We start from the raw sequence: 24,201 nt of genomic DNA on the forward strand, positions 1-24,201 counted from the left end.
GAGGCCTTTGTTTATAAGACAGCAACCACAGATTCCTCTTAGAAGAAGAAAATAAAGAGCTAAACTGTAGGCTTCAGCGTGAATGGCTCACTTTATAATAGCAGCAGATACATGGTTGTAGTGGTCATTATGCTTAGCTTTGCTAGGGAAGCTAACACAGATGGTAGGTTTGCAATATTTAGTAAAAAGTCCCAGCTCCATCAGCTGCAGATATTGGCAAAACATGCTGCAAGTTGTCTCCACTTGCGTATGCTTTAGGTTAGTCAATACAGAAATCAGATGTAGTTGCTGTAGCTTGTAGCTTCAGGCACACCATGTAAATGGCCCTTCTTTTTGGCAAACACTGACATTTTGAACTGACCTTTGCCTCAATCTGCAAATGACCAGCTGGGTCTTGATATTAACGGTTTATAGCTATGAAAACGTAGCTAAGGTAGCTGATAGATGTTCTATGTTCTGCACTGAACCCTGCTTTGCACATGCTTCTTCATCAAACTGTAGCATTTATGCACAGAGAGGCAAAAAAAAAAATCTAAAGCTGTGAGTGAATACTTATTCCCTTAGGGATGGTTTTATAGACAAGGATTAAGCTGAGCCCTAGATAAGATCCATTTTTCAGTTACTGTCTGCATTGAAGTTTGTTTCAGTCATATTTTTTTAATGTCCTTCCACTGTTTATGTTGTGTACAACCAATTACACGTGCCACCGGATAACTCTGTAAATTAAGTTTTTTGCAATTAATGGCTCCCACAGAAGAATACATTGTGCAATGACATTCTCATGCCGATTGTATTCAACAGTATTTTGGCACCAGCTGGAAAAAACAATTGATATTGATTGATATTCACATTTTTTTTCACGTTCAAAGTTGTTAACAAGAAAACAACGAAGGAACCAAATAAACACCAGGCAAGGCAATATCCCTCATCTTACTGTAGACTTGGCTAAAATCATGTCTAAGAAACCACACCTGCCTTTGATGTTTGCAGAGGGATGCCTTATACCAGAGATATGGCACATAGCTGCTTTAATTAAAGGTGCAATGTGTAAGATTTGGCCAGAATTTGAGATTAAAGCAAAAAATGAACTAATACTGTCTCATCAACAGTTTGTGAAGAAAGATCAGTTCTGACATAATGTCAAAGATATCTATGAACTATAGTCGGATGTCACTGGGCACCGATTCCCTCCTTCCTTCCTTCCACGATCTGCGTGTACTGATTTCAAAGCCATCATCGTTACATGAAACAACAAGCTCCAAGCTAGCGACCCACACACTGAAACTGACAAGTTACTCAAACATTAACCTGTTTGCTCTGCATGAACATAAATAAGCTTGCAGCTGTGACCTTTTCTTTTGCAGGGATTCAGCCATTTTAATGCCAGGGCTTGCCTGCCCACATGTAAACCAAGTTTCCTCTGACACATCACTGCATCCTGGATTAAAATGAGAGAGCCAAATGTGATTTTTTGCAGCCAGAACTTTCTCCTGCGCTGCACAGTGCTGTGGAGTAAGCTAACCAGCCAGCTCTAGCCTGTCCTATCTTGTAGTACTACGTTGTACCTCAAAGTTGATAAACTGATAGCCCCTGCAGTTTCAGCTGGGAGATGTATGCAAGCATTTCGCAAGGTACTGTAGTCTAATAAACATAATAAACTCACAAATTGGAGTAAATATTCTAAGAGCTATTTTCTTTATTAAACAGAAAAATACAACAGTAAACCATCTGAATTCAAGTCCCTCTCTCTTTAACGGAACCAAGACGAGCTTATTTGCTCCATTAACTCATCATAAAACACCCTTCATTTAAACTTGACGGAAAATAAATAAAACTTGCCAGTACCGTCTTGGTTTGTCTCTTCATAATCACCTCTAGTTTTGTTGAAATAAATCCTCAATTCACCTCAATTCCTCACACTGCTGATGCCGGACTCTCACTTCTCTCCTTTCAGCTAACAAGGCCACTAGCTGCACAGCTAAGTAATTAGCTTATTGCAGCTAGTAGCTCTAGCCAAAGAAAAAAAGCTACTGCAAAGAGTATAGTCAGCAGCAGTGAAATGCTGCCCCCCATTTGTTAGGAGCAAACTTCAACAGTTGGCTTTACACATTGCACCTTTAAACTACACCTGTAGGTAGTAAAACCTGGAGCTTTTTTCACAACCAGTGAGTAAATGTTATTTCTACTAATGCTTCTTGTCAATCTATTGACCTTGACCTTACTTATCCTGCAATACGACTCAATCCTTCAAGCCTGTGATACGTGTAACGATATTTAAAACCTATTTCACTCTGTTCAGTTCATTGCTGTTGGCACTTTTCTATTGAAAATTGATACGATGTTTTGACTTACCTTTGTGTTGTTGTTGTTGTTGTTGTTGTTGCTGTCGTCGACATTGGTGTAATTTTACAGATCCAAAGGGGATTTCCTGTATAAGTTGTAAGATATAGTGGGATAGTTAAACAAATTGACTAATCCCAGGTCAACCCAGAGTAAATGGTATTTGTGAATGATTATCTTAACTTGTTCAGGGGTACGAGAAGCACGAGGATCATCTGATTTGGCAGATTTTCAAAAAAGTGAAGGTATGAAATAATCATTGACAAATAGTTTTTGACCCAGGTAATGCTATTTTTCAACAAAACAACAATGTAGTCCGGGAACGGAATTGTTCTGCACCTGTGAATTTCATCCCTATTTAGGTTTTGTTGTCCTTCAGTTGTCACTGTGTGTTTATTGTATTCAAATGTGATGGAGTTGCAAACTATTAAGGTGTGCCTTAAATAATGACTTTCTTTTTCTGAACCAATCTGACTACGCCTTGTGCTTTATTTCACTTTGTCTTTTTCTGAATTATCATATTCTATTGATCGAGGATTAGAAGCAAAATGGGACACAGAATGGCATCAGTAATAAAGATTTTCTTATCAAAATTAGGAAGAAAAAAAAATAAAAACAGAAAAACACTGTAAGTGTACAGGTGTTCATTGCTCTCCACTATCCTCAGTGCAATGCTGCTCCCCAGTGTTAGCTGACTAGTAGTGCAGTTAATAATACCATATGTTTCTGCTATTCTCTCTCTTAGCCCCACACATCCAGTTTATAGACGTGTGTCCACCCCTCCCCGAGGTCATCTAGAGGGTAAAGTCCCCTTTCTCGTCCACAGTGGGCTGAGCTGAGGCAGCACTTTTCCACATTAATGGCTGATCAGGAGGGGAATTTTCTGCTGATAAATGCTTCCACAATCTGCCTGGGATAACCACAGATATAAGCAGAAAACCTCTGTATATCAAATAAATGCTAAAAATATTTACTACACTAGTTTAGGAAGTGTCACTTAAGAGTGGAAAGGACTGTATAGTAACTCGTGCACATTATCCTCTCCGCTCATTTTAGACAGATACACATTTTGTAACCTACAACACCGACACCGCACACACCATTCCTGTTTAGATTGAGGTTGCTGACTCATCTCTCTATGCAGACCCACTCTGCATTTTACAATTGTCTTTTCAGCCATCCATCATGATTGCTATGATGTCATAAGACATATTAAACAATGCATGTAGGACCTTGCAGCAGTTTTACTGGAGAATCTCACAGTGAGGGTGATTGTGTTTCATCCCCACTTCAAGGGAACATAATGGGAATGAGAGGACACTATATAAGAGGACTTTGACTTTATTCAGCAAAGCAGCTAGACTCCACAGTGAGAGCATAATTGTATCGTTTTGTTAAATTATTTTCAAAGTTACACTCTTGGGAGACTCCATAGCATCCTATGACAAATACAATCAGAGTCTGTTCTGCAGCAGGAACAGCCCTAAACATTATCTAAATGACAAAAAAGGAAGAATTACCTTTGTGAACTGCTGGAGTTTGCAAACAGCCATATGCCTGTGTCTTCGTTTACCATTCCTTCCTGCAATTTAGATTGTAAAAAGTTATTCATATGATAAGTCAAAGACTTAAAACTTAACACTTGGGTGAGAACAACAAAATGTGTAATCTGTGGGGCTTTAATTCAGGAAACACTGCAAATTGTAAAATTGTCTTGGGTGTTATTGATGATATAAGCAGTTGCTTACAAGAAGGTTAAGGTACAATGACAGACAGAACAGTAGGCTGGCAGGCAAGTAGATAGAGAGCTAACAAGCGCAAATACAAAAGCACAAAGCAAAACCCAATAAAGCAATTTGGATGAACAGGCAGAGTCTGAGTGGGAATGGGCTTGTAAAATACCTGCAGGCCTGATGAGGGAAAGTGAAAACAGGTGTGCGGGGGTTGCCAGGTGACATGGTAGAAAAAGGGGTTCTTACAGGGCAGGAGGGAGTGGCTGGATGTGGGAGTGAGATGGCTGGGGAAAAAGTAAAACTCACATAATACAACTGTTCACAGTGAAAAGATGAGAATTATAACAGTCAGAACATGTGAATAAAATAAAGCTTCTTACATTCTGATACCAAAGTAATCAGGACCAGTGGCCACATTTAGGGTTTTATCACACATATGCACCTTCAGTTTCACATTTAACATTTCACAATAATTCATATTCTGTATACATCTTTGACATTTGAGATAACAGGCACAGAGTCCAAACACATTTTACTTTATTCCAAAAAGGTTACACTGTATAGTCAAGTACATATATTTAAGACAAGCTTTAATTCAATTATTTCATTTAAATTTCACTTCTTACAAAAAGGTCATGTGATGTCATTAAATCTACTTGCACTGATTGACAAAGCAAGAACAACAGTAAAAACAGTAAACAGTGGGAATGATACTTGATAAAAGTATTACTTTCATGTAATTCATTCATGTAGAAAAGTGTTTTAGAGAATCAGAGTCGACTTTCGTTAATCGCCACAGGTCTTGAATGTTCTTTTTCCTGTTTAGAGAGGTGTTTAAATCAAGAGCTTAAATGTGTGTAATTTTCAAAACTCTTCTGTATTAAAAATAGTTTCAATATAAAAGAAGTATAAGAAATCATTTGAGATTGGAGTTCTTGTGCTTTATTCACATATCCTAATGTCCTCTGAATAATGTACTGTCATCAAATGTTTTGAAAAGAAAAACCATCAGCTTATTTCTGATGAAAGATTACAAATACAAAAAATGAGAAATACAACAATAATCCTGATACACAACTGCAATATGTCAATTCATGATTCACAGTTGACTTTCCAAACGCACCACAGGTTCTGCTGTTTCTTTTTGAGTGATACAGGGACATTTAATCCTGTTAAAGAGAAAAAAGACAAACAAAACATATCTGGTTTAGTGTCCTGAACAGGCTGCAGGGCATTCTAGAAGATCAAAGTTATGTTTCCTCACTGCTTTCAACTTCATCATCACTATCACAAGCAGCGGTGTTTACATCAATGTCACTATTATCACTTCCACTGTACTCTAAAGGATGATGATGATGATAATGTTAAGACTAAATTTAGAAAGTACATACATATTTTGCAGCTTCAATAACACACTCTGTTATTGTTATACTAACAATTGTAGTCTTTTCATCATTCATTTAATCATAAAAACATCTTTAAAGTCCAGTGTGTAGGGTGTAGTGGGATCTATTGGCAGAAATTGGATCTCATGTTCATAATTATGATTTCATTAGTGTATAATTGGGCAGCACAATATAGTTAAAATATCATATTGCAATTATTTTGACTGGTATTCATGATGACCATTGGTCATTGAGAATGACCATTTTTGAAAAAAAGTTTATAGCGGCGTGCACATCCAGGTTACACAGTAGGTGCTGGACAGAGGCAAAAGCAGAGTCTGCACACTAAATACTGCTCTCTATTCAGTCCATCTTCTGACATTTCAGACATGTGGAGGTAATAAAGGTTCATGTGAGCATTATCAAGTGTGCTGACTCTGTTTTTGTATTAACATTTTTTCTTTCACTGAAAAAATATTAATATCATGATGATGTGACACTTGTTGGGCTTTGTTTCAAACCCACGTTTTCTCACATCTAGAAAGCAATATTTGCAGGCCAGGGCATCTCTGCAGTAGTACAGTACTATAACATTTTTAATTATAATGTTATCAAAAAATTACAGCTTCTTGCGATTTGGATATTGTACTCTGTCATATTACAATTTCACTTTGATTCTTCAATCACCTGAAAGTAAGAATTGTTGTGTTTTTGTTACCTTAAAATGACTCTTTTATATCTACAGTGTACGCAAGTCCTCTTCTACACAGTCGCCCGTGTTGCACACACGTTTCTACAGTAGCCCAGAATGGTCAAACCAAGCACTGGCTTTGTTAGAATTTGCAACCTCACTGCTGGATACCACTACACTGGACTTCTAAATACACTGTTTTTTTAAAATCATCCCTTTGCCTATAATAATATTGTTGCTTCACAGTAGTACCAGCTCACCTTTCCCGTTTACTCATCTGTTCAATAGTTTCAGGTAGAGGTTTTTGAAAGGTCTCTGGTAGGAAGAGAGTTGCAACGGCAGACACAACAGCCAGACTTCCCAGTATAATATAAGGCAAATGCTTAAAATATACACCTGTAGAGGGGAAGGAGGGTAAATTAGGACGGAAGAGAGGCTTGGGTCATCTCTGGCATGCCAAAACGGTAGATAAAAGATAAAAGTTTAAGACCAGTTTACTCACTCAGCTCAAACAAAAAAGGTGCAATGCAGGAGCCCACTCTGGAAATGGTGGCGCATGTCCCTGTTGCTGTGCTCCTGATCACTGTTGGGTAAATCTCTATTGTGTAGACAAAAATCATGGAGGAACTTACGGTGAAGCCGAATTTACCCAGCATTTCCAGCGCAATAGACAGCTCTGGTAAATCTGAAGGAGATGTATAGAAGTTCATCTTAAAATAGAATAGCATGATTCATGGATTTGAGTCCTGAAATGTTAGCAGGGATACAGTAAAAATGTAATGTGTAGTTTCTTCAATGGGTAGCTCAGATAGCAAAGGAGGAGTTGTGAAATATAGAGCCCCACGCTTGTAGTCTCAGGTTCTTGGTGGCGTATTCCTCTAACCATTGTTGTCACAAACTGACACAGTTTAGCATTATTGTTCCCCAGCCTTGCCCTGTCACCTGCCTCTCTCACCTAATCAGCTGCTCTCACAGCTGCGTCTCATTACCTATCAACCTGGTATATAAGCTCCAGCCTCACAGACACTCATTGCCCGATTGTTCATAAACTACTATGCAAGACTCTCCAGCACTTCTTCTCGGGCTGAGTTCCTGTTGCCGACTCTGCCTGCCTTTGACCAACCCGTCCTGCCTGATTCCCTGTAAACTCACCTGCCATCTGTCTCTGAGTTTTTCTGCTGCCTCTCTGGACTCTGTTCTGCCTGTGGCTCGGAGATACTCATGGCATCGCCACGCTTGCTTTTGTGTGTGCACCGAGTGAGTTTCCACCTGCCGGCTTCCACCTTCACAACCTTGTCGCCTGCTCTCTCCGATCTGGTGTTATTGCCTACATTGTACTAATCTGCAAGTGTGTTTGGACTGTCTTCTATGTGCACATCAGCTTCACAGCCAGATTCAGCCTGCTTAATCAGCGGCTCTGCCAGAGACTTTTCTGAGAGACATTACTGTGGTTACACTCGCCTGGTTCTACTTCCGCTGAGTTTGATCATTAAAGCTGCGTGCTGCATTTAGGTCCTGACACCACACGTTACACTCAACCCCTGTGGGCTTGCAAGACTGAGCAGGTCTTGGTGACTTGGGAGTTCTGCCAGTTATAAGCTACTTTCAGCCTTTGCGTGTGTGTTTTTTTTGTTTTTTTTTTTTGTTTTTTTTTTAATATGGCTCCAGCCCTATTGTGTATTGGTGATTTGCTGCTAAATGTTACTGTTACTATATGATATGAGTCTCTTTATAGTTATGGGTGATCCATTTTTGCTACTTACTTTGTGGCACCAGTTGAATGAAGAACAGGGACACTGCTCCAAGGAGCAGTGTAGAACTTCCAGCATATCGTCGTGGGAAGTATGCCAGAGCCAGCCAGCAAGATATGTACCCTGGCACCTCTACAGCTGCTGAGATGAAGGCGTTAATATAGGGGTTACCACTGAGTTTCACCGAGTTCAGGGACAGGCCATAATAGCCAGTAAGGAGAGTGAACCTAGGAAAGACACAGATAAGAGGAGGAGCATATTGAGGATGGGACATGGCCACAGGTTGATAACAATGTGATTTGTTTTTTTCTTTTAAATGTATCTGTGAAATCTCGGAGTGAAAAATTGCCACCACAAAGCATCTAGTCCAAAGTCCTTTAGATTGCTATCATAGACTTTGGGAAAATGAAAACGTACACATTTTAAGAAGCTGGAACCATAATTTTTTGGTAGTCTTTCTAAAGTGTTCCTGAAGTGGCGACATCCAGAGTTTACTCGAAACGACGTCATTTAGTAAATTGTTCTAGCCTAAACAGTCACTATACTGTATTTGCCTGGAGGCACACTCGCGCGTGCACGCGAGTCTCCCTCACACCCGCTCGCACTACAGAAGCCGCGCCAGACAAGATCAACGAGAACTTGCGATAGATACGCACCGGTAGTTACATCCAGCTGTGAGCGACCGAGCGACACACAAACACAAGAGGGATCTGCCTGCACTAGTGATTTGAAACTTTGAAAGAAAAAAGCAAAATGTCCAAGGACTTCGGCTTCGAAACTACGGCTTCCATAGTGCGAGCGGGTGTGAGGGAGACTTGCGTGCACGCGCGAGCGTACCTCCAGGCAAATATATTATAGTGACTGTTTAGGCTAGAAAAATGTACTAAATGACGTCGTTTCGAGTAAACTCTGGATGTCGCCGCTTAAGGACACTTGGATTGCAGCGGACGAGCAGTATGGAGGAATATATAATAGTTTTTGTGTAGTTTTATGGACTTTTTCGTCTCGGGCACCATTGACGCCCGTTATATGGCTTTTTGTTACAGGAGGGTACCCCCACGGGTCTCCAGCTGCACTTTGAGGAATAAAAAAACTACACTGGATTTCTCATCAGCATGAGGGTGAGTCGATAATGACTGAATTTCGTTCTAGAGTGAACTATTCCTTTTAAATAGATGTTCACATAAGGGTGTAATGTTTGACTGCACACATGATTTTGGCCATATGGCATAGTGTACAAATTTAGTGTGTAAAGGTGTAATAAAATACTCAGACTCACCACACAATTAAGAGAATGAGCGTTGTGTTTCTGATGCTGCTGGTTCTGAACAGATCAAAGACATTGTAGTTTTCTTCTTTAGACCGTGTATTTTCCTCATTAGCCTGCAAAATACAAAACCTGATTCTTCACTTGCTGTTATTTTCATATGCTAGGGTGGTTTCGACGGAAGTCAGTTAATTGTAACAAGGCTTAAAAAATTTGAGTTTCTCGGATTGTTGCATCTCACGATCGTTGGGTTGAGACGGAGGAGTTATGACATAGAAGATGTAGGGCATCATGTTGTCACAATACTGGAATTTCTAACTTCTATACCATACCTTGAAAAAATTGATAGCCCAACAGCCCAAGCAACCAAATTAACAAGGCTAAAGACAAGCCTAGCCGAGCTAGCAGCCGCAGTAGGTATACAGCAAGGTGTGTTTTGGGATCAGTCTATAAAGGGGAAGTCCAAGACTGACCAAAAAAAGGAAATTCTCTGTCTTGACAATATAGCCACTTAGGCTAAATACAAACCGGTGCTAGCTTGCAGCAGCACATATTAAAAATGCAGGAATCTGATCGTAGATTAAACAATAAGTCTGTATTTCCTGAAAACAGACAAAATCCTCACTAATGAAGTATACACAAACCATATCAGGCCAGAGTGAAGCAGGATGCTGGAAATGTTGTTACTGAAAAAATATATGCACATATCCTATAAGTTCCCAAAAATGTCTTCAATTATCAGCTTTTTGTTTGGTCCTACTTACAATATAGTCTTGAAAGATGTCATTTGGGGCCTCAATTTTATTCTTCTTAGCAGCATTTCTCACTATGGCTTCAGCCTCTTCCACTCGTCCCTGAGAGACCAACCACCGAGGAGACTCTGGGATAAACCTTCCTCAGTATTCAATACAGAGAGAGACAGAAGGAGAATCACAAGTAACTCAAACTTAAAACTTGACTTAAAAAATAACAAACAACATTGCCGTAAAAGTATAAGTAATACTTTTTTTCTGGAAAAAACTTTTCGTATGCTAAACCCAGACTGTTAATAAAACATTTTGCTGACAGACCGAATGGGTGAGGCAACCACAATAGCCTTCTATACTGGTCTGGACCAGAGGATTATATGTGAGAATGCTGTTCATTGACTTAAGTTCAGCACACCATGGTGCCCTCCAATCTCGCCATCAGTCTCAGAGACCTGGGACTGTACACCACTCTGAGACTGGATCCTGAATTTCATGGCAGGCAGAGAAGCACCACTGCATTTTCTACCTAAGAACTAAGAATTTCATTACGTACGATTATTTCACTCGAACTGTTGTGCATGTGACAAAACTGCTTAAAAGTAACACAAACAAGATGCTACTGAAGCCTAATATGAAAAATGGTGTGCAACCCACCACCAGAGAGGGATGTAAAGCAGACCAGGCAGAGAAACAACCAGCAGGAGAGATTTCCAGTCCCTCAAAAAGTAGGCGAAGAGTGGGAGTATTATGTAGCCAAGGGCAAAACACAGACACACACCCAGTGATGAGTACAGGACTCGCACCTTGCCAGTCAAGATCTCCGATCCTGCAGAGAGAGAAATAAAGAGGAAGACATAAACATATGGACAGTTAATAGAAATCAAATGGGTCTAATCCAGAGCAAATATTGTGCCAATAGTTGAAGCAAGAACTATTTTGTACCCAGCACGAAAGCAGACACGTAGTTTCCTATCTGTCCCAAACCACTTAAGAAGAGGAGGATGGAAAACACCGTCCACGAAGGGGAGAAGACTTGAGCAAAGGTAAAAATCGTCTGACATGCCATGGTTATGAAAAATACAGGTTTCCTTCCAAATCTATATTGAGGAGACCAACATTAAAACAGGACCAAGAACAGAATTAAGACATTGGATATGAGAGGAGTTGGGAACAAAAATAATTTTGCTTAAAAAGTTAAATTATTTTTGCCTGTTTTTAAATCAGATTCAGGATGTAAACTAGCTAAGTGCAAATATAAAAAAGACACTAGGCATTGGTTCATCATCATTAACGCTCAAAATGTTTCATAAGCACTTGTTAAATGTAATAATTTATTAATCACATCAATTGCCCTTTAAGGACATGTTGTTTGTTCAGGATAAAGATAAATAGAATATTATGAGTAGTGGTGTTTGATCAAATTAGATAAAAACAAATAGGTATTCTTTCAATAAGATTTCATCAAGTATTAATAGCATGTTTTAATGTTTTCATATATTTTTTTAACTTCATCTCTTTGGCTGGTGAGGTCAAAAGAAGTCAACAAGTAGTGTGAAAGTCACTTTTCAAAGCTCTGATTACATATGCAGCACACTGAGCTTGTGTCTTAAGTACCTGTCTGAGAGCTGTCCTGCGAAGAAGGATCCAAAAAGAACTCCTAGAAAGTAAACTGTGGTGGAGAATGGTTGCTTCCACCGGTCAGTGCAAACCAAGTCAAACTGGAATAGCCAGGCATTAAACAGACATTTAGAGAAATAAAAGCACAAAGCAATCACAATTCTCAAAAATCTTCCAAGAAATATTGGAAAAAGTGAAACACATTGATGAGAGATCTGTGTTAATGTAATAATCATTGAGTATAACTATTCCAGGTACACACACATAAGCAAGCATACACTCAAACTAACTCACCTCAGAGACTATGGTAGATTGGTAGATGTCTTTGCTGTAGCTCCACCCGTTCACACAGCCCTCCTGCTCTAGGTCTGTGAGGTTGACATCTCTGCCTGGAATGAATCCCTGAGCAGACAGATTTCTGACCACGTCCAGTCTGTATCTGCTGCAACTGCTCTGCTCCTGTTTCCCATTCACCACCTCACAGTAACAATAACACAAAATGCACTGATGACATTTTGTTTGCAATTCAATAATTGCAAACTTGATTCAGGAAATTTGCACGTAAGAGCTTGAAATGACTTGGTTTGTTGCATACTACACAATGTCATCTTGTTCCATGGGTCTGGATGAATAGTCGAAGACAGAAAGGGGTTTCTATGCATTAAAAAAAAAAGACTAACAACTTAAAATGTTATCTTTTTTCTCTACACTACAATGTATCACTATGTGTAATAACAGTTTAAATACTGAAAATTCTTGTTAGGCATATCAAGAGCAACAATAACTAGATGACATATTAAATAGAGATGCTATTCCGGATGGTTTTAGGCATGACTGGCCATGACCGACGACCGGCCAATCAGGGTCAGATATGTCAGATTCCGTGCAGGTCAAAGTGACACACAACAGAGCCGCCAGCCCGAACACAAAGAAAGAAACCAAGGGCTCTCTCCCTAGCGCTCAATGCAAGGTTGCACACAGTGCTGCACAAGTGTCATGTCTAGTGTTTTAGACCGACGCAGTTGTCATTTTCACGCCCAGCGCCCACGTTGTGTAAATAACATATGTACGTGTTGGTCTTAAAGTGAGGTATGGTTAGGCTCACTGATGGCAATCTTGAGGCAACAAAAGCTGGTCTAAAGTCCAAGACGCAGCCTGTTTCCTGCTATTTAAAGAGCGCATTATTCATACAGTAAGATGCGCCTACACAGGTGGGTTCACAACGTGCATACACTCTGATTTCATGATTAGAGAGGCTGCCTTCAGTTGGTTTTATCATTTCCATAAACGCAGTAATGTCACTGTAACAAATGTCATAGCACACTTAATCAGCAAAACATAAAGCTGTAGTTATAAACTTTTAGCTTCTGAGATAAATATCTTTAGATAGGATCTCAGGATTTATCAGGACAGCTGCTTCATGCCAAACTATTTTACTGTATCCGGACTGTGTGTGTGACCTTTGGACATGTAATAGAACACAGAACATTCATTAACATGAAATTACTAACCTATCATGTCAGCGAGTCACGAGTTTTTCCTCAGTAAATTATCAGTGTGTTTTTTCATTTGCAGTCAAATAGTTATTATCATTAGTAAAAAATAATATATAATTTATCATTATTTAAAATCTTTACAGTGAAAATTTAAAATACAAGTTTTATGATTTATTTTGTACATATTATAATAAGTACAGGTTAGTGTAAGTATATTGTTTGACTTTAAAAGATTTCAGATTAATATTTTCAAGAAAACCCAAGACATGAATTAAGAGGTCCTAGAAGAGTTGTATGGAATAACCCAAGTGCAATCAATTTGAAAGTGTTAATTCCCATACTTTGTCCCTATTATAACAACTTACACAATTTTAACATGCAAATTTCACAATATGTCAACTGTAAATCCAAAGTGCCTGTAAGAATAGTATGAGAATACTTAAAATAATTAATACGGAAATTTTTGTGTAATACTGTAACAATTTCTTTGTCGAGTTGGTCAAGTTTTACTATATGTGAACGATCTATTTGTCCTAAGTTCCAAACTGCAACAGTTTTCTGACAGTTTACCTTGGTTGGGATGACAACATTGAGCCAGTCTTGGGTCAGGTTGACCTCTGGGATCCTACAGTGGTGAGCGGGAACGTCAGCCACAAAGATGATGGATAAAACTCCAGTTCCATTGGGGATAGTGCTGGCACAGAGCAGGAAAAATACAGTCTTTTGAAAACATCCCCATTGCCCCAGGAAGGCTATGGTTTCATCATAATCATTCATAATGTCACGGTGCTACTGTCGCAGTCAGGTTGTTCTTCTGTGTTTTTTCCCCTATCTGCCTTTTCCCCCTCCCTTCTCCTTTCCCTGTCTGTCTGTGTGTCTGTGTGTCTGTGTGTCTGTGTGTGTGTGTGTGTGTGTGTGTGTGTGTGTGTGTGAGCGCGCGCGCCCGCCCGTGGGCGTGGCGGCAGCAAAGAGGCACACCTGTCTCTCATCAGCTAATCATCCTCTGGCTATATTACTGGTCTATCCACTACTGCGGCACCAGATCATCTACGTTACCCACCAGAGAACTCTATTGCAAAATAACTCTTTTGCTCCCTGAATTTCTGTCTGCGGTCTCTGCATTTGGGTCTTAAGAAAAACCCCACCGTAACACATAATCTCAGTATTCTCTTATTTCTAATACTAATGTCTTCTACTATCTTCCAGCAAATGGGTTTTATCTGCAGTGTGTATATGCGCAGTCAACAATCACCTCCGCACTACAATTTCAGTTGATTTATTATGGCTTCAAACAGTAAAACGTCAGCTGAAAGGAAATGTTGTTGACATGTGACACATTTTATTTATTATTTATTTATTTCTTTGTCATTGTAACTGATAAATAATAATGTTGTAATACCATATATCGTGAAACCGTGGTGGTTTCTAAGATGATTATAGCACCATGACCCTAACCCAAATCTTGCATCATTGCAGCCATAAAGCCAACAATTGATTGATGTAGCATAAGTTTCATGATAACAATGTTAAAAACCTAAAAAATAATATCCAAATTCAGGGAGGAATCAATTCATGGTATTCAGGAGTTCAACTCTCAAAAAACCCATACTCAGATTTTAAAAAAGAACATACGACAATGAGAGATCACATATCACACAGAGTAAATAGGCTAAGAAGACAATGAGTCTTGGCAGGTGGCTTTGTAAGGCTGTGTGTGTGTGAGCAGGAAGATCCACATCCGTACCCTTTCTTGTTCTGTCCGGTCCAACTTTTCCCTTCCCTTTTACCTGGCTGGCAGGTTATCTGGCTCTTAGTAGGAGCAGGCATGACCTTTTTGGTTCAGAGTATTTCTGTCTTCACCTCTGCCATCACTTCTCTCATAGGTGATACAAACACGCATGCGCACACACACACATATATCGTGAGTCAAACTGAACTTTGCATTGATTTATAGTTTCCTAAATGTTACTGGAAATAAGCTGTTAATAACAGGAAATTCTAGCAACGGCTTTGCTGTCCACTTCACCACAACACTCTCCTGCTAGCTTGGTTCAACATAAACTCTCCTGCTTGGTTCAAGCATAGCTTGGTTCAACATTAACTTAAGTCATTAATTTGACTTGAGTAGATAATGGTTAAGCATATGTTCAATGTGTAGCATAATTATTCAGGTCCAAAACAATTTAGAAAAAACTGTTTTCTGGTGGTTTATGAAGTTTCCCACATCTTTACATCTTAACTAATCATCAGCTGACTCAGTTGCTGACTGTACAGCTCAGACTGAGATTACTTTTAGATCTCTGCAGATATGTTTGTATGTACCTACACTTTCTGCTCTCTAACAACTCTTGGTTCCTTAAGGTACAATGAAAGGTCTTTTTGGTCACGTCATCTATGTTAAGCGCAAAGTACGATTTTAGTCTTTTTCTTTGCCCCCTAGACTTTGTAACAACGTCCATGAAAGCTAGGTTACCAGTTGACATTTTATAAGTCCTACCCTTTAACCCTGGGGTCCAACCTCGGAACCACTACAACAGCTACACTGGCAGCCTTGGCTAGTCCAGGAGATAAGCTTGCTGCTGCCACACAGGTGTGCACACGCAGACACACACAGAGTATACATTGTTGCCTCTGTCATCACTACTGTCATTAATATATTTGGCCAAAAAAAGGGCAAAATATCAAACATCTTCCAGTGTCTTTCCACGGTGCTGACGCATTCAAATCCAGTCTCCCATTTAAAAGTACCAAAGCATTCAAGCTCAGTCTCTCTTTGTATCGCTCTATGGTGCTAAAACCTTCACCTACAGTCACTCTTTGTGTCCTTCTGTGGTGCTGAATGAATCCAATCTATCTATCTTTGTCTATGGTTCTCTGTCTATGTAGCACTTTCAGTTCAATGTAAAACATGTACGCACAAACCACATGTCTTTCACTACTGCCACTAACATTACTGCTGCTGGCACATCAGTGCATCCAGCATTATTAGTTCTTGCTGTGTAAACACATTTGCAAGTTCTGTAAAGTGCAAAAATATAATATGTCCAAGTAAACATGCAGCACTCCCCAGCAACCTCCTAAAATAGCCTAATGACAAGCCTCATATACCTTGGCAATCATAGATACAAAAATATAGATGCCTCATTGGCCGCTGGATTGTACATTAACGTCACCGCCATATTTCCCCACTGGGGATCAATAAAGGCATATCTTATCTTGTAATTGTCTTTATCTGTCCTTGAGTTTGTCTGTATCCTCACATATAAAAAGCAGACTGACTGCCAGTATCTGAGTTTTTGTTTTGGATTTGTTTTTTTGTATATGGCATCTACATGTATACATATATGTCTTTGTCGGTAACCATCTACCTACTGGACAAAATCACCATAGCAGCTGTCTCAAACAAACAAACAACTAATATTTAGTGTGTTTGCCAGATGCCAGATGCCATGTGCTCCATAAACAAAAACACATTTACAATCAGGGCACTCAGGTGAGCACCACCTACTTATAGTGCTATCTTGTGTCTTAGATGAGCCATCCGTTGCATGAATTTCAAGACCTGTATGAAGGCCAGCACTGAAAAAATGTTATTCACTGTTATACACTCTTTGTTTTGTTTTTTTGCCAGTGGAAACTTGAACAAAGGCTTTAAAATGGATGTTAAACATACAAAATATTTGTCTTCAGTTCAAAATTGCAACTCATGTGTTTAAACTTATTTTAATCATGGTTGGGGAAAAAGTATGCAAAAGTATGCATATGTTGTTACTGGCTCAGGTCTTACAGTAAATTAAACTATCATCTGAAAATGTCATGTTGGCTATCTTAAACACACTGTGGGTGCTGCCTAAAATACATGAGAATTTGTAGCTCTTTTATGGACATGATAATCTTTATAAACTCATATGAACAGAGTTATGTTGAGGTATGTATACAACACACAGAGAAGGTGAGTCATGGAGCTGTGAAAGTTTCAAAGCAGGCACAGGCTGAGACGGATACAGAAAAAGAAAAAAAAACTGTGGTTTTTAGCTGTCAGTTTGACAGATGGTTTCATCTCACGCACAGCAAGTGTTGCCCGTGAGAAAGTTTTGTGATAGAGATCTTTGTTAATTATGCATGGTATGGTGGTGCTTTCAATGTCAAAAGCTGGGCAATGCAGTACATTGAGAGGCACAGAGCATTTCTTCACGTGTCTTTTGCACAAATTAATCACCTCTCATCTTCAGACAGGTTTGCAATGTGCTCACTTTCTACATTGCTCACAATGTAGGTAAATGAATAAGATAACAATAGCATGCCTCCATACTAACATGTAGGTGCTGGAAGCATTTACTTTTTAAAATGTGAAGGGCGAATTAAAGTGTGTCACCTTAAAAACTTCACACTTTAATAAGGAAAAATAACTGTTTTTTTAGGTAGTTTGACAGATGTTAAAGATGAATCATTTGCAGGCTTTTTTATGCAGAAGTCATTGCACGTCTGCACTGAAATAGAAACTCACACCTCAAGTAACCTCCGTCTACAGCCTCCTCTACTTTCTTTATTTAGCTTTCAATGGTCTGCAGATGTGCCGCAAAGGGAGATCACAGCTGTGAGCTAGGGCTATTTCTACATATTTTTTTTAAATGAGCTTTTGGTTTGGCGCTCTGCTTTAACTTAGATATATTTATTATATTAAAGAACAAATTACAATTGTTTTCAATAATACAAGAACGAAGCCAGTGTATGAAGGTAACAATTGAATCAATTTGCAATTTTACATGCTCCCATTTTATTTTTTGATAGGCATTCCAGAAAAAGAATGTCGCCGACTATACACGCATATCCCTTTAAAACATGTACAGAGCAAAGAATGTGTCATAAAATCTCAAGTATGCCACCAACACAATTCAACACAGTTTTTACATGAGCCCTGCGCTATTTGAATTAAAACTAGGTTATTGCTGAATTTAAAACTGATAGAAGAGGTTCACATACAGAAACTAAGAGTTACATTATCTGTACTTGACTAATCATACAGTAGTTTTTGAAAAGGGAACATAATAGTATAGTGTTAGCTTAAAACCTACATACACTATAACACACTTTCATAGAGCTGCTACCATGTCACCAAAATCATGGCCACCAATCCATGCAAATAAAGATGTGAAAGTGAAATATATTTTTTATTGCTAAAAGTTTCAACAACCATGTCAAAAGATGTGCCAAAATGTTTGGGATTTGTCATCTAATCTGAATTAGGGCACTCTGTATAGATGCTTTAGAAGCCGACGGTAGTAGTATCTAGGATTTTAAAGTGTTTTGGTGTGTCCATATACAACCCCCCAGACATACACCAGAATCACAGGTTATGGCCCATAATTTACATTTATTTTATGAACATAGATATTTGGTCATAATCTTCCAATTAATATGATGTATTCTATGTATGAAGTGTTTTAGGATACTGTAACCTTTCATAATATGACTTGAGCATCTCACACAGCACATGATGATTAAGAAATGTTACATCTGAAATACGGTAGAAAATCTGCACCAAAACCTTTTAGTACATTGGACATACATTTGAGACAGCATAATTAATGTCAACAGTCTTTATATGTGTGATGTCAGGTGTCAGGATTTTGATATTTAGTACGTTTATAACTGCCAAAACTTTTTAGCTAGGAAGGTGTGAGTGACAACACAGTAACCTCTTCCTTGATGATCTAACGTATAACCAGACAACAAAAAGACAAGACCATAAACCAGCCTTCTGTCAGTGGAAAATTTACGGGTGAGCCTTAAACAACCACCAAGAAGACATCACACCATCGTGAAGGCGGTGAGACACATTTTTAATCTTAACTGAGACCAGCTAAAGTGAGAACACACATTTAAGTATTTTATAGTTTGTAAAGGGTCAAATTTATTCCCCTTTTAGAAATGCCTTGATTATAAAAATAGATACATACTATTCATATTGTTCACACTAGCTTTAATTTAAACTGACTTTTCAACATCAAACTAAGAATTCATCTGGATTTCAGTCATTTTACAGTATACAAGTAAAATCAAAGTAGAAATAAAATCTATCATTTTAACTTGCATTTGTTTGTTACAACAGAAAAACAATGACTTTGCTCTTCATGATCTTCACTTTGGCAACAACAGCTCTGGCAAAAGGTACATTTGAGTATAAAAGTCCATTACTACAGTGAACAGTATTGTTTATAGACAGTAATTCATAATAATCCTGAAGTTAGGCAGATAAAATTTTAACTTTTAATGTTTAACTTTTTTTTTTGTTTTTTACAGTTGAAGTATGAATTCAGCAGCAAAATAAAAAAACAATAATCAAGGACAAAAAATACAAATTTGTGCTCAGTTGTATTTTATATTAAGCATTCCATGTTTTTGTTATTTTGTTTTTCTAGGAGCTACTGAATGCAATTTCTTTGAACCTACTGAAGCTCGATGGTGTTTTGGAGCAGTGGGACAGCCGTTGATTTTTCATCTGTCAAATACAGTAAATCCAGATATTACGTTGAAAAAGGATAACAAACTTAGGATTTTAAAAGTGAAAAATCACAGTGTGACTGTGAATGAGGATTATGTTAATCACCCAGAGTCATTCACCAACGGAATATTCAAACTGGGGAACGCTATGAAAAGACACTCTGGAGATTACCTGTTGGAAGAATTTGGATCTGATGGAAATTTACTGAAAAAAGTCAATGTGCATCTGGAAATAATTGGTGGGTACACACTTTAGAAACGTTTTTGTAACAAAAAACATCCAATCATGCATTACAATAAAATCTATTCTATATCTAAAACAGGAATTAGAGAAGGCTTGGCTAATATGCAGCACATACAGTATGTAAAATATTAGAATATATATATAAAAATATTATTACCTTTTATAACAATAACATTTTTGTGGAAACCTGTGAATATAGAATGACCCAAGATAATATGGTAATAGACTAAATATTGTCATGTACAAACAGCAACGCACTTTATGCTTCATCTTAGACTTTTTATGGATGTGTATTTTATGTCTATCAATAGGTCTTTAGTTTTTAATCAAACTTATCAAGAAATACACATAATAATTTCCTTTTTTTCCCCCATTTTACTAACATGAGTCATTCCATAGTCTCAAACTTTGATTTTCTAAGTGTAGTCATAATTGCTATGCACACAAAGCACCCTTTCTGATAAAAAAAAAAAAAAAAAAGTTATGAGTTAAAATAGTCATTAAATAGTTTACTACATATTTTTAACACTCAAAAGTTTTGTTTTTTTTGGTTTTCAAACAGTCAAATTAGGAATTGGAATAATGATCCCATAGTCAACGGTTTGAAGTTGATTAAACTTTTAGCATTTTGTACTTTAGATACTGTACTACATGTTACTTGTACTATATGTTACTCTGTGTTTGTCTTCCAGCTCCAGTGTCAAAGCCAGTTGTTTCTCAGATGTGTTTGTCACCAGAACAGATAAACTTCAGCTGCTCCTCAGAGGGAGATGAGGTAGAGTTCATCTTGACCTTGGACGGTCACTTACTGATGCAGACCAAAGGCCGCAGCTGGACAATAAACAATCAAAATGAAGACAAATCCAGAGTTTCAAATGTCACCATCAGCTTATACGGTCAGCTGACAGGACACTTGATGTGTCATGTTCGGAACAATGTCAGCAGAGATGAAACCATTGCTCACCTGACAAGCTGCAAAGGTACAGTATATAGACACTTGTTTTCCTTCATCAGCTCTTCACTGTAAAGTATTTCACTTTTTTCTAAAAATTTTTAAATGAATTCATCAATTACATTTACTCACTCATTTAGTATGAGTGTCAGATTTTACATCTGATACATGTTAAACACCAGACGGAAATAAATACTGTAAGTACCTATTTGTAAGAAAAGGTCTCACTCCCAACTTGTCAAAAACTGACGCTTTGGGATGGTGGCTGACCGGACCTACAATCAAACCCAGAGCGTCATTAGTTGACAATTTGGGAATGAGACTCAAAAATCACATTTTCTTATAAATAGGACCTTTAGGAAACATCTTAGTAGCTTCGAAATTGACATGTCAATGATACATAATTTGGTTTGATATTTGTTTTCTAGATTTTTCTTCCTTCCCTGTTGTGACTGTGGCTGTGACAGCTAGTGTTGTCACTCTCCTTCTCCTTGTGCTGCTGTGTCTTTGTATAAAACGTCATCGTAACCAACCGAGACCCACGACTGTTGATGAGGGTAAGCCGAAATATTTTCTTATGTCTTCATCCGTCTCAATAAGAACCGTACTGACATTACTGTAAGTTATGTCAGTACGTGTTATGTTATGTTATGTCAGTATTCAATAGTTTTATAGATTTCTTGTCAAATAGCTTTTGCATTACATTCATTTAATACAATGAAAATACTTTTGTAAAGCCTATAAAGAAGACATGATAGGTTACCACTCCAAAACACATTTTACATTTGTTTTACTTTTTCCAGGCAACGGTGAAGATGAAATTGTCTACTCAGATGTTAGAGTGACACGAAAACCAACAGCCTGACAGACCCAACCCACATCAGAATACAACACAGTTTTTTTCCTAAAACATGAATAGGCACAAGCCCTGTTTTGAACCGAAGTGTCACCATTGCTGGACATTATCTAACCCCTGAGATAGATAGAATTACATTTACATTTAGATTTAATAAAATGTGATCAGGGATCATTGTCCCTGCGTCTTGAAATAAGAAGGTGAAAATATTTTCCAGTGAAGGTTTTATTCTGTGATTAAGAAACTTGTTACCATATCTGTTTTGCACTGAGGCCTATTTTACCTGCAAACTGAATGATGATTTTCTCTTGATTTTTGAGCTACCTTATGTTTTTGAGCATTCATGCATTTGCTTCTCAAAAATAACAATGCTTTCATGTGATTTTAGATTCTATTATTTGTCTTTTAATTGCGTGGCACTGCAGACAATTTTGTACATTTAGTCAAAATGTTGGATTTTTCAACTTTAATTGATTCTGTTTTCTTGTTTTTTGGTTAATCGTATAGTCTTTGTGTGATTGGGATATTTGTTACCATATCCGGTGTATATAATACTATAAACTGTTTCATGCTTTTTCATCATTGTTTAAGCAGAGTGCTTCCTATTCTCTCATATTTGAATTTTCTTAAATTGTGGATTTTGATTTTTAAAAAGTCGGTCTTTAAAACATTTATTTACTCTTCTTAAAGGCAATAGTGCTTTAATCAGTGTCATAACGATCAGTAATTTGCTTGGTTTGTGAATATTGTGAACCATTTTGAAACTTTTATCACACATTTTTTTCAAAAAGATTTTTTTTTTAATGCATTTTTTAAAATACATTTTGATAAAGAATTGAAACACACTGTTTTAGGTTTCTAACACACTGTTTATAGAGAGTGGAGTCTTTGGACTTCGATTTGTAATTACTAATTGATGTGATCGTGAATTGTGATTTGACAATAAATAGTGAAGCTCATGGATGTATACTGTTCTTTCAAATAACAGCAGAGAGCTTGAAATACATGCTGTAGGCAATGTAAGGATCATTTTCTCCACAAGGTGTAGCCAAATTTAACAATGATCATGAAAAAAAACCCACAGTATTTGTTAAACCCGTGGTACCTGTCTCCATTTTAGTGTGGCTGTTTAAATGTGACATATGAAAAATATGTGTCCACACCAACTGTGATATTATGTAATTCCCCTCAACCCACCTTATATTAAGAGTCCAGACCAACTGTGACAGTCCACATGGGCCACATGTGAACTCAATTGGTGAACTTTATTCTAGTTTCTACTCTAGTAACTATCATTTGCATTAATGATTCATTTTCAGAATCAGATACTTTTTAAACATGTTTGTCTGTTTATGTGTATAGCAGAGGTAAAGTCAGTCTCTCCTGTGACGAGTTATGAGCCTGGTCACACAATCTATTGTTAATCTTGAATGGATCTCTTAGCATACTTTGATAATTTGAGAAAAGCGCTGTGAAGCAGTGTTGATTCTTCTACCAGATCATTCAGTTTACCACAGCGAGACCATATCTCTTTCCATTTACATACATACGCATTGGTCTGCTACTGTGGCTGAAGCAGAGACGCAGAATGGAAAAAGCTGTGGTCAACACCTTTTTCAGTTCTTGTTGTGTTGTCAACCTTAAATATGAGTTGCCTTGGTGTTATTTCCTTTGAGCTTCTTCTCACAAGCTGTGTTGATGCAAACTACTATAAATAATGTTGAGTGTATAGTTTATAAATAAATACAGTGAGGTTTCATGTTGAGAGGCAGGAAGTGACTATTTCTTTATGGTATGGTATTCTTCTATGGTTTTCGTGAAAATACAAAATCTCTCAGCCTCACGCAGCTTTAATGCTTGCAATCAAGTTAAGTGAATAATAAAACTGGTGTTTCTATACATGGGGTAGAAACACACAGATTTAAATAGAAAATGGAGGGGAATGCCTGCCTTCAAAATTCATGTTTAATGAGATTATCATAATGTGATTCACACTTTTCTTTCATTATAAATGTCCGTGAAGTGACAACTCAGGAGGCAAAAGGCCAATCTGTATTTTTTTTTCTTCCCTGTTATGACTAATCATCAACTGTGAGCACATTGCAGGTGCTGTGGGCTTTATAGAGGAAACTGTAATGCGATGATGTTGGTGAATATTAGAGCTCACGTAAACTATAACCCTGTTTCACTGAGCTGATCAACTGTAGTGCGACACAGAAACATATTTAAGAAGTGCAAAGCTCACAGATCACAGATCATAATGCCATGGTGCATGGTAAATCACAGACAAGAAAAGCTACAATCTCTTCTCCAATAGCAAAATATAACTGGCGGTACATTTCCCTTGTCTGCAGTCTATAACAACTTATGATATGTAAAAGCTACCTTGCACATTCATTTAAAGTTCTGTCCTAGCAACTACAAATTACAGACTTGTACACTCCCATCCTCTCTCTATATTCTCCTTCCTTTTTCTTCAAAGCGAGGGGCAATAATGACAGCATGTATTTCTACAGTTAAATGAATAAAAAGAGACCCCATGCACATAAAGCACACCAAGCAACACTACTCACTACGGTTGGAATGGTATGAGATTTTCATGGTACGATGACCATC

General features: G+C 37.8%; 1 protein-coding gene and 1 long non-coding RNA gene across 2 annotated transcripts; both read right to left on the bottom strand.

The window, feature by feature from the left end:
* Positions 1-2,352: 2,352 nt before the first annotated feature.
* On the bottom strand, positions 2,353-4,186 carry LOC141007453 (uncharacterized). The gene is made up of 3 exons (XR_012180015.1): positions 4,089-4,186; positions 3,861-3,922; positions 2,353-2,428 (listed from the first exon to the last, which is right to left on the bottom strand). It is a non-coding gene; the product is annotated as an uncharacterized lncRNA (long non-coding RNA).
* Positions 4,187-5,069: 883 nt separating this feature from the next.
* LOC141007502 (organic cation/carnitine transporter 2-like) lies at positions 5,070-13,806 on the bottom strand. Its single transcript, XM_073479863.1, has 11 exons — positions 13,600-13,806; positions 11,828-12,010; positions 11,531-11,634; positions 10,859-11,013; positions 10,571-10,742; positions 9,932-10,058; positions 9,180-9,283; positions 7,913-8,127; positions 6,652-6,834; positions 6,410-6,545; positions 5,070-5,242 (listed from the first exon to the last, which is right to left on the bottom strand). The coding sequence occupies exons 1-11, from the start codon at positions 13,804-13,806 to the stop codon at positions 5,173-5,175; spliced, it is 1,656 nt and encodes a 551-aa protein (XP_073335964.1). The 3' UTR covers positions 5,070-5,172.
* Between the last annotated feature and the right edge of the window lie 10,395 nt (positions 13,807-24,201).

This window comes from Pagrus major, chromosome 13 (genome assembly GCF_040436345.1).
Source record: "Pagrus major chromosome 13, Pma_NU_1.0".
NCBI lineage: Eukaryota > Metazoa > Chordata > Actinopteri > Spariformes > Sparidae > Pagrus > Pagrus major.